At 40.0% G+C, this 12423-nt stretch overlaps 1 protein-coding gene across 1 annotated transcript in view; it reads left to right on the forward strand.

Moving 5' to 3' along the window:
- Nucleotides 1-12423, forward strand: part of cdk19 (cyclin dependent kinase 19) — a 70987-nt gene that overhangs the window by 25009 nt on the left and 33555 nt on the right. Inside the window, exons 3-4 of the mRNA XM_028605315.1 lie at nucleotides 3174-3284; nucleotides 5544-5684. Coding sequence (XP_028461116.1) covers nucleotides 3174-3284; nucleotides 5544-5684 — 252 coding nt within the window. The remainder of the gene's footprint in view (nucleotides 1-3173; nucleotides 3285-5543; nucleotides 5685-12423) is intronic.

Raw genomic sequence — 12423 nt, forward strand, 5'->3', positions numbered from 1 at the left:
GTTCAGCTTGAATTATGCAGCTGCACTGTGCAGCATTAGCCAGGATGGAAGTCCTCCATTATGCAGCTGTCTCACTGCTAACTTCCATTATCAGCTGTTGTTACAGCCAGGGACTCACTGATGAGACATTACAAGTTTCCATACCGCTACTATGGATTAACCCTTCTGTTGTCCTCGGGTCTAATTTGACCCATTTTCAAAACGTTTCTACAGTATATCAGAACATTTGGGTTTCTTTCAAACAAATGTGACAAAAATCTGACAAATGTTGAAAAAAAGTGACAAATGTAAAAAACAAAAAGCTTTACAAACTTCTAAAGGCTCAGAAAAAGTCAACAAAAGTGTCTATAAAGATGACCAAAACGTTGATAAAGGTTTTTCATTTAAAATGTTGACTCAGAAAAGGGTTAACGAGGGTTAAACTTATTTGGAATTGGGAAACCTAATTGCCGCATTTCTGTGACTGGGGTGGTTTGCTGTTCCCATTGGAATCACATTGTATTATGTTTCACTTAAATATAGTGTTCATTGACATAAGATAATGATCAATAAATATGATAATACTACTTAACAATTCAAGCTTTAAGCTCTGCATTATAAGTTAGTGAGGGTGTGCGTTAAATTTAAAGCCATCTTGAATTTAATCTGACTAATTTCTTAATGTCTTAGCATAGCATTTCATAGAATAGCTTGTTAGTAAACCATATTAGCATGATTTGTTCGCATTAAGTATAGCCAACAGGAACTCTGTCATTAGTTTTTAAGATACTGTGTTGTTGGAAAAATGTGAATTCCTAAATTCTGTATGCGATGTTCAGGGTTTTGAAACTTTGTGGCGCGTTCCTCTGGGGAAGTGTGAAAAAGTTGACTGGGGAGTGCCCAAGGAAAGCGGTGAAGCATACATAAAGGTGCATGCTGGGAAGTTAGTTATTGTCTGACAGTCTGATTTAGCCAGCTTATCAACACACAGCAGTGGAGGCTATTAAGGTACATTAAAATCTTTAGCGCCGATCGTCACACTCATTCTCTGAGTCATGACTCAGTCCAATCTGAACACACAGACATGATGCACATCATTTTAGATTCAGCATGACTTACCTCCTGTCTGATCTTTCTATCTGCAGATCCGTCGTGAATAAACGTCTAGAAATCTGTTAAGAAATCATAGAAAAGTTGTAGGCCACACTGAATCCATGGCAACGTTATACTTCTTGTTTACATTCCCAAAGCATCATGGGAACTCTAGCTCCTAAACATGGCTAGATGAAAAATCAGGGGATCACTGTATTATTATTCATCTTCTAGGGACAATGAATGTGTTTACAAAATGTCCACCCCATAGAAATATGAGATATACCTGCTAAATGACATCTCTATTCCTTTTCAAATTAAATTCTCCATGCTTATTTCAGTTTCATGTATGCATTCAGCATGTATTAAGAAACATGTTTGAATTGTTTACATTGATATATGCTTAAGATAAGCAATAGTTGCATATTAAACAAGACATTTATCAGTTGTTTGATGTCTCATTTTAGACAGTAATTACTGTCTTGTTTGTGTAATATGTATCCATGCTGTAAATTAAGCATGGAATGTATCATTCACAATACAGAGGGGTTTTGGCATATATGCCATTACCCATCTTATTATTCTTTGTCCTTTTTGGCTGCAACACAGGATCATTTTCAAGCGAATGTATGTGATTAATGACTTGTGCTTGTGTACAATTTATTTTTCCTTACATATTTGCACATCACATAAAGAAATATTTTTGTGTTGAAAAGACTCAGGGTGAAGTTTGTCCTTATATATCTGTACATTTGACATTAACGATAACTTATGATATTACTAGCCACCACACTAAAGGAATTTTCACTTTGTCTCGTTACTCAGATTTTACTAGTGGAACCCTGCACGGGAAAAGTACGTTCACATTATTTGACCAAAATGTTGGACCATCATTCACAAATTTGTGAAAGAAGAACATCAGACTTTGTGTGTTTTCATTTTAACAATGAACACATGAGCAGCCAAGTTATCAAAATTAATGTTCCAAACTAGACTTAAAATGTCAAAGACACCACTGAAGTGTAAAGAAATTTGAAAGTCTGTTGTGTCGCCGGATGCAACTGTCTGAAAACAAGCTGCAACGCTGACAAGCTTCTGTGCTGCGTTTAAGTGTGCTCGGGAAAAATATTTAATTCAAAAACACTGAAAAAACCCACATAGATATCTGTGGTAAAATGGCTATACACAATTTACCCAAATAAAAAAACAAACATTGACTCTATTTTTGAAAATGAAAGAGAACCCCATTCCATCCCGACTTTTACTCCTGAAACTGCGTTCCGCTAGCCTGGAATCCAGACCCAAATCCATAAGATTAAGGGTCTGGCATTGAGTAATGAAAATGGCCCAACTTGCGTTTGAAAATCTCACTGCACGCAATTGGATAATACCACGACCAATCACAACAATACACAGGGTGACGTATCCAGAGCCCCATACTCTTAGCTACCAGCGCAGTTAACTGGTAGATTAAACTCTTAGCTACCAGCGCAGTTAACTGGTAGATTAAACTCTTAGCTACCAGCGGAGCTAACTGGTAGATTAAACTTTTAGCTACCAGCGGAGCTAACTGGTAGATTAAACTTTTAGCTACCAGCATAGCTAACTGGTAGATTAAACTCTTAGCTACTAGCGGAGCTAACTGGTAGATTAAACTCTTAGCTACCAGCGGAGCTAACTGGTAGATTAAACTGTCGTCATCAGTTTAGCTCGCCTCTGGCCCGCCTATATCAGATACACCGATGTGATTGGTGCATCTTGGCTACAAGGGCATAGTTAATGAGCATCATTACTCATTGCCAGAGTGACTCGCTGAGCAAATTCAAATTGTGCTCTCGCGAGAATTCTGGATTTCCAGGCTAGCGTTCCATGGCGTTCCCCCTCGCCCTACTTCTACCAATGGTCTCTTGCTATTTTCCAACGGTTAACACTTATCGGTTCACTTTGTGCTCTTGCCAGTCTGGGTTGTTGTCACATCAATATCAGATGAGGACTAATTTCAAGAAAACATGTTTGCTGTGTGCTTACACACAAAGCTGGCATTTAATTCAAATGTTATCACATATCTTATCTTGTTTTGAAATGATTCCCATGTCTTCCAGCTGCTACGAGAACTGAAACACCCGAACGTGATTGCCCTGCAGAAAGTGTTCCTGTCCCACAGTGACAGAAAGGTGTGGCTCCTTTTCGACTATGCCGAACATGACCTTTGGGTGAGTTTCTCTGTGCCATCACAGCATCACAGTGTGTACATGTTGTATTCTAATGATCCCAAAATACTCCTTCACTGTGTCACATGTTTCTCTGTCACTGTAACTGGCAGCACGGGCAATGGCCCTTGCACAGAAAAGACTTTCTGATGTTCAGATTAATTATTTGGCAGTATAGGATGTGTGTTTAATTGTGGAAATGAAATTCCACTTCTCGAACACACCTTTACCTTTTATTTACATGTGTATTCTCTGTGCTGTGTGCAGCTTATTTACCTAGATAGCAAACACAGTATCTGCTGTAACTTTAGATGATTCACCTAAATGGCTCAACCAGAGAAACAGTTGACACTTCAAACACATTTGTATATTTGAAGTAATGTTTGAGCAGTGAGCAAGATTAGAACCAACAATATTTCCATATTACTGAATATCCTTGATAATAAATGTATTGTGTTGCCTATTTTTCTTTTTTAAATATTTTCTTTACAAACAACACTAGCCTGGATCCATTTATTTAGCTAATAATCATTTCTAATTTACCTGACATTTCAGCCAGGACTTATAAATGCTATTCTCTTTTAAAAATGGCCACCTGCCAGAGTGTCTGGTAAACTCCTGCTGGTGTTGATTTCTGTATACTCAGGAAACCTTTTCTGTACCGCCAGTTGCCAATAAGGTTACACAATAAAACTAAAATATTCATAATTCACAGCATTATAGTTTGCCCAATAGAGAGGTGAAGTCCCTCCCTTTACAGTGGACCATGGGCTCTTCACAAAAGATGTACTTTAGTGAATGGGGAGAGACTAATTCTTTTTTGATCCCGTTTGAATTGAGCCATGAATTACACATATGATGTTAGTCAGTTTAAAAGATAATTCTGTAAGGCAAGAAAGACTCAGTTTGTCATAAAACTGTTGAAGTATAAGACTGTGAAAATACGGAATTAGAAAGACTACAACCTTGAAAGTCGCATGGGTGACGTCTCTCTGAAGCCACGGTGTCTGTGTGATTCGTACACATCAGGTAAGATAACATTACATGTGTTGTAGTCTTGCATTGCCAGGCCTTCCTCCACAGCGCTGCAGAGGAGGCTCTGGCTAGTCCACACTGCATTCTGGGATGGGAAAAAAAACATGCTCTGGTTTATTGGCATTTCTTTAAACCAATCACAATCATCTTGGGCGGCGCTAAGCTCCGGACGGAGCCACTGTGCCTCTGCAAAATAGTCTCGGGAAGGAACTTGTTTTGGTGGAACATGTGTACGTTCAAAAGTAGTTTTAGTCGTGCAAAAGAAAACTCAGATTGGACAGATAGTCTAGCTAGCTGTCTGGATTTACCCTGCAGAGATCTGAGGAGCAGTTAACCACAGTCCTCACAAATCCACCGGAGGTTATAATTACAACACAAAGAAAGCGGAAGCTGTGGGACATCCTGTACAAAAAAGAGGGATATCCGGTATCTGAACAATCCCGGGAGTGGAACAGAGCTCAGCTAGCTAGCTATCGAGCAAGACGAGCAGCAAGCTGGAGAAGTATATCGTGCGAGACGAGAGATGTAGTCCACTGAGCAGTTTCACACAAAACTAAGTGGTACGATGATAAACCTACGACAAACTGAGACTTTCTTCAGTTGTAAAATTATCTTTTAAATTGACGAACATCATTTGTGTAATCCATGGCTCAATTCATACAAGATCAAAAAATATGTAAAATTTGTCTTTCCCCATTCACTACCTTTCATACTTTTTCCAAAAAAATGTCCTATGAGCTATGCCCTGCAGTGCCCTGATACACCCTGCTATGCCATGCAGTGCCCTGCTACGCCATGAACTACTACAACTACTATTTCTAGTCATAGTTCCATTATCATTATTGTTACTATAATTGCCCCTGTTCATCACACTCCCAACCAGACACCGCCTACCAAGAGTAGGAGTTTTTCCTCACCACTGTTGCACTAAATGCTTGCTCTTATGGGGGAATTACTGGAATTGTTGGGTCTTTGTAAATTATAGAGTGTGGTCTAGACCTGCTCTATCTGTAAAGTGTCTTGAGATAACTCTTGTTATAATTTGATACCATAAATACATTTGATTTGAATTGAATTGAATTTAATTGAATGAGGCCCACTGGAAAGAGAGGAACTTTGCCTCTCTATTTACCAGGCCGCACCAAGATGTGGAGAAGCTGTTTTCTTGCTGATTGTTGTAGCTACACGCTGAGCACAGCTGAGGTGAAACCTTTCTCTGCTTCGTAGCACATCATCAAGTTCCACCGCGCCTCCAAGGCCAACAAGAAGCCCATGCAGTTGCCCCGAGGGATGGTGAAGTCTCTTCTGTATCAGATTCTGGATGGGATCCATTACCTCCATGCCAACTGGGTGCTCCACAGGGATCTGGTGAGCTGCTATATTAGCTTCACTGCCCCAGTTTGCCTTTACAGACACACACACACACACACACACTTAATCCCGCGGCCGTTTCCAAAAGCGACATCGTTCACAGAAACACTACTACCCAGGAGAGGCGCAGGTTGTCCTATAGCAGCCATGTGTGACCTCATCACACTTGTCCAGGCAAAAGGGGAAAGAAAATAAATAAAAACACAACAACCAGGCCACATAAAGGATACCTGAAAAAAACAATGGAAGTAATTCTATTCTGTGGTGTTGTAATGTTTTTAAAGGTTGAAAATTCTGGATTACTGTCAATTTAAATTAAAACTGCAAAAAACAAAGACCTGCATCTCAATTCAGAAAGCTCCCTTTAGAAAGTCTTTAAAACTTTATAATAACCATCACTAATAAATGGTAAATTGATCTGGTTTTGCTCATATTGTCCGAATATCCACTTTCACTGTTTCACAAGTTAGCTAGTACGCTAATTTAGCGCAAAGACGTTCATGTATTGTTTCCTTTATTTGATTTTGGAAGGTTTATCTTCTTGTACTTCCAAAGATTTGTACTGCCATGGTTACCTTGCTTAGTTAAATTGTTCAATAACGCATTATGATAACATCAATAAGGTTTTCTCTGAGCTACTTATGCTAATGTTCAGTGGTGGAAGAAGTTTTTTTATTTATTCTCATTTGCAATGACGACCTTATACTTACATAATTGAAAGTAAAATAAAAGTGATGGTAGGCCAAAGAACTATATAATTAGCCCACATTCTAAACTCAGAATGATTAAGAATGGTATATGCTTTTTATTTTTCATTCCTTCCGCCAAGGTGCGATTTGTGAAAAATTTGTTTGATCGTCCACAAAAAAAACAAATCATGCAAGAATTAAATCCCTCTTTGATATAGTGCCACTTGGCCATGCATGCCAAACACTTAAATATGCACTTCAATATTCAATGGAAAATACAGCGCTTTCAAGCCGGAGAGGAGAGTTCACTTTGCGGCGAAAACAAAATACTTTCACCCAGGAACCGCTTCTCGTTCCTCAGGAGTGTCTTAATCCAAACCACAGTCTTTTTCCTAAACTTAACTAGTCGTTTTGGTGCCTAAACTTAACAGTCATTTTTCTGGCTCAACTCCTCTACCACGGCCCCTGAAAGGACCGTCATCTGGTGGACCTCTGGGGGGGGGCTAAATACAACCAGCAACTGCTCAGATTTTATCATTCTATTGCATGTTTTCATGTTACAGCACTTTACTTAGTTTAAAATACTTCTGTTTTAGTTATATAATGGTCTATTGGTAAAGTAGCATTGGTCACCTTTGATTTTTTTATTCAGCAGAGGCAGGGATATGTACACCAGAAAGGGGGAAATCCCACGCATCCTGATCGTAAATCAAATCGCAATCGCAGTATCAGTCAAAACTTTCTCAATACGATATTTTCCTTATATCGTGCAGCCCTGTACTCAAGTTCATTCTGTTGATATCTCTTACTATAACACTTGCTGTAATCTGAAGCAGAGTTATTCTGTCTCTCACACTGAACCACTCCAAAGAGCAGAGCTGTGTTGCTTCTCTGCAGGTGCTGTTATGTCTGGCTGGGGCGTATTGTTATGGGTTTGATTGTAATGCCCGAAGAGCAGAACGTCCTGAACTGTGAATGTTGTCTGACTCTTGTCTCCCCTTTAACCTGGCTGCAACACACTGCTGATTCCTGTGAGATCCTCTCCACCTTGGTTTTCCCACAGTGCTTTGGGTGAAGCCGAGAGTCAGGAAACAGGGCTTCTCATTGTGTGTCTTAAAAGCTCTGTTGGGATGGCAGATTGGCAGGACTGAAATCAAACGGGTTCACAGGAAAACTACGTCCATTTTGCTACTAAATTGTGTGGCATTAACTTTGATCACCAGCCTTAGTCTTGGCTAAGCTAGTGGAAATGTTAGCATGGGTTAGCTTACTAACAATCAACTCTTCTCCGGTCAATAATATCCGGTCAATAATATCAATAATAACATGTTTTTCTGTGTTATTCAGTTTCTTCATTTCCTTTGAAAATGCTAATGTACAGTTGTTGCTTTTATGGAAATGAGAGAGAGCTAGAGAGAGAGAGAGAGAGAGAGAGAGAGAGAGAGAGAAAGAGAAAACAAAATGGAGGGGTGGAGCGTTTGGTCGCTTAGTGGAATAATAGCTTGCTCCCAGAAATGTCCCATTGTTTCAAAAATAGCTATGCGTTGCTTCCTGAACGCTACCAGGTAATGTAATTAAACCAGTGGCGTCGCTTCTCGTAGCGTTACACTGGCCGAAGGCAGCTTTAGACAGTGACACACCCTTAGACTGTGTGGAAGAACTCGACATAACTTCCTACTGCTTGGAAGAACAAATCAAATAGACAAGGTTCAACTGTCAGAGTCACACTTTCTGTAAATGTCTGTGATACTGTCATAATGTAAATAAAGTAAATAAATACCTCAGGCCACCTGAACCAGTGCTTCTGGTTTTGGCTTTGGCTGTGCTACACATATTGCGGAGAATGCAGCCGAAGGGGTTGTTCAATAAAAAATTCCAATGAAAGGAGTAGTTTATGTGCTTACTATATAGGTACCTGTCACATGTTTTGTGTTGCATGAGAGTACGTGTTGAGAGATGCTTATTTCCTGTAGTTTGTGTTGTCTTTGTAAAGCTGCGGAACGCATAGTCCAAAACAAATTTCCCTTCGGGGACAATAAAGTATATCTTATCTTATCTCATATATCTTTGGATTAGTTTTCATTACAGCAGACAAACTGGGATTTAAGTGTACAATTACAATGACTCAGCAGGGTAGAGCCTCACAAGAGATATCCACTGATTTAGCATTGCACTCCAAAGTATGTCAGACCATGACAATACAGTTTTTAAAAAAATTATCAAAATCGATGCAGCAGAACCAGAGACATTGTCTTTTTTTTTTTTTTATTCCACACATTCTTCTTACATGCAACTTTGGCGGCTGACAGTGCGGTTCAGAGATTCTGCGGTTAGTAACAACTAATGTTGAGCCTTTATCTTGCAGCAGGGATGTTCTGGTCAGCTCACTTCTTTCTAACTCAACACCTCCAGATTTATCTCATTTGTTGTAGTCTTCAACCAACGCTGACTCAAGTGAGGACATTTATCAGACACACAGCTCCCTTTGGAGACACTAAAGGTGTTTTTCTTTTACATATGTAGTAGGGCTGAACTATTAAAGTGCTCATATTATGCTCATTTTCAGGTTCATAATTGTATTTTGAGGTTGTACCAGAATAGGTTTATGTGGTTTAATTTTCAAACACTATATTTTTGTCGTACTGCACATTGCTGCAGCTCCTCTTTTCACCCTGTGTGTTGAACTCTCTGTTTTAGCTACAGAGTGAGACATCTCACTTCTGTTCCATCTTTGTTGGGAGTCGCACATGTGCAGTAGAGTCCGGATCCCGGCCCGCGTCCAACAGAGCCTCGACCGAACCCGGCCCGAGCCCAACAGGCATTAAGAAATTTGTGTCCTGAACCCGACACAGTTAAAATAAAAAAATTTCACATATAGGCTACGTTTTTGTGTGGAAAGCCCGCTTTTATTAAGCAAGGAATGTAGGAAGGCATTCAAAATGTCAACAGATGAGCGCATCAGCGCACACGGGGCAACAAGCTATTTATAAGCTGTTAAAATGTTCAATGTGTTAACCTTTCCTGCTCGCTTCTTTTCCGACCGTGGTCAGAAAACCAGGGGAGACTCGTTACCTCCAGGGCCGACGTTATAAAATGAATAACGTTGGGGTTAAAATCCTGTTTCTGGTGAGACAATGAATGAACTTAGTTTTCAGTCTGGGGTTTATTTCGGACACCGCACACACCACTCCACCAACTCTATCTCTCTTCTGCCCACTTTCTACACACAAACCTCCACACGCGCTGAGCTCTCTTAAAGGAGCCGCAACACCATTTTACAATAAATGCCTTATCGTGCTGATGTGACCGAGCCCGACCCACACCCGACCATAATTTTGAAATATCTGTCCGAACCCGGCCCTGGTACCGTCAAGACCTGTCGGGCTTGGTTTGGGTATCCATGCCTTATTGTGCAGTACCTAGGTAAGGACTACTAGCCAGTCAGAAGCAGAGTATGAGGGCGTGCCCTGACTAGGGCTGGGCGATAAAACGATAACGATATGTATCGCGATAGACACATAATCAATATCAATAGAAAATGCGGTCGATAAAACGTTCGATAACTTGTTTTTCTTCATCAGAAGAAACCAGAGGTTGTGAATCAAGTTTGATTGCATGAACAAAGGCCCTCACTCTCTGGCAACCTAGCAACGTGGGGAGTGACACTCTAACAGCCAATCATGTAACAGTATCATGTTTGGTTGCGCCACATCGCTGTCTCGTGTTCTTCAATAACAGAACCGGCGTGGAGTGGAAAGTGAGTGCCGCAGCGAGCGAGGTAAATCGTTGATAAAACAGGAAAAGTCAGTATCGCAGTTTTGGGGATTTTATAAGTCTGACCGTAGTCAGACCAATGTCGTCAGACCGTTGTCCCCACCAACACTGGTAATACCATAAACTTGTTTTACCACTTTAGCCACGCTTACACTTTGGAGCTTACCACCGTATTCGCCATCAACCTCCAACAACATCTGCAGCTGCAACACGGCACAAGCAGCAGACCGCCATGGAGAGGTACTCTGCATCAGCGCCTTACTAAACGATACAAAGAAATAACGAAGGCAGACGTGCTGAGCACTGTCCAGAAGCCAGGTTACCAACTTAGCACTAAACCTGCAGAAAATAGTTCCTTCTCAGGTTTCTTATATTTAGCTAACACTTTGCACTATTTTATGACACTTTATTAAGCACTTCTTACTTATTCTTTAATTTTGCACCTTAATGTTAAGAGATAATTGTTAAGTGTTCATTGTGATTTTAGACCTGTTTACATTTGAATTATTTGAGTGTTTTCCATGGTTGTCTTGACATTTCTGCTTTTATAACTGAGGGGATTATAATCAGAGCAGGGTTAAGTTTAAAATAAAAATGTTTAAATTTAATATATTTTTCTCCTGGTCCCTGGTCCTTATTTTAAATAGGTCATAAAAAATATCAATAATTATCGATATCGACCGATATGAAAAACTTATATCGTGTTACAGTTTTCAACCATATCGCCCAGCCCTAGCCCTGACAGTAGCTAGGTAAGGACTACTAGCCAGTCAGAAGCAGAGTATGAGGGCGTGCCCTGACAGTAGCTAGGTAAGGACTACTAGCCAGTCAGAATCAGAGTATGAGGGCGTGCCCTGACAGTACCTAGGTAAGGACTATTAGCCAGTCAGAAGCAAAGTATGAGGGTGTGCCACAGTAGCACCTAGACAAGCATTATAACGTGTGTTACAAAGTGACCACGTTTGTCTCTGAAGTAAAGGCTGGACTACAATAGAGCTGTTTGGAGCAGTTTGTGGACAGTGTTTTCTGTTGGAGATGGTAAGTCCCTTTGGGGGGGACTTTGGGCCTATACCATGATCAAAAAAGATATATAACACAATAAAGGAAAGGGAAAAACACAATAAAGGAAAGGAAAAAAGCCAAAAAGCATGATATGAGCACTTTAATCTTTTTCAATCTTTTCATAATATTTCATAATAAATGCTGGAATAATGTTACATATCACAGATTCAACGTTCCATGCTTATTAAAAGAAAAACACTTATTGCTGGCAATTCATATCTATGTTCTCATCCTTGCATAAGAATATAGAGCAGTTGTGATGGTGCCTCCTGTTATAATGCCCCATGACATCTTTCATCTGTTACACAGTGAATATGGAACTTTAGCTAAAAATTGCCCGCCGACAGTTTTGTTGTCATTACTTAGAATTCCTCATGGGGGTGGCAGAAACTACGTACTATAGCTTTAATCAGACGTCGATGTGTCTCAATTTACATACTTCTGTACTTACACTACTTACGCTATATTGAGTGCATAGTGCATTCACACTGAGAAGGTTACCAAAATGCAGTGCACAACAAGTACCTGGATGCTGCACTCATAATGGTCAAAACGTTGAGTGAATTTATTGTTAATTTTATATATAACATCGTGTTTAATGGTGTGTCAACTGCAGCGGCTGTGCAAGAAAGAAACAAGATGAATGAGGACAGAAACGTCCACATAAATAGTCCCAAAGAAGTCCCATTCACCTCGTCTCACTTCACCATCAAGGGAAATTTTCAGTTTAATGTGAATTAGAGTAGAGATGTTCCGATACCGATACCAGTATCGGTATCGGCTCCGATACTGCCTAAAACGCTGGTATCGGTATCGGGAAGTACTGGAGTTTATGCACCGATCCGATACCACGTAATAAAGCCTTTAAGAAAATCTACATTAAAGTAGTTTATTTATGTTCTTTTTCCGTTATAACTGACTGTCAAACTGGAGAATAAAAGAAAGTTCTACGGCATTGATTGTTTGTGTTTGTTCATGTTTCACAAAGAGTTTAACCTGAGCCAGACAGACAACAAAGATAGAATTTATATGACATCCATACAGGGATAGTAGTATACAGTTGTTAAAACATAATAAAATATATGACACACTGGTATCGGATCGGTACTCGGTATCGGCCGATACGCAAGTTCAGGTATCGGAATCGGTATCGGGAAGCAAAAAAGTGGTATCGGGCCATCTCTAAATTAGAGCAGTCGATTGCCCGCTAG

Source organism: Perca flavescens, chromosome 18 (assembly GCF_004354835.1).
Source record: "Perca flavescens isolate YP-PL-M2 chromosome 18, PFLA_1.0, whole genome shotgun sequence".
In the NCBI taxonomy this organism is placed as follows: Eukaryota; Metazoa; Chordata; class Actinopteri; order Perciformes; family Percidae; genus Perca; species Perca flavescens.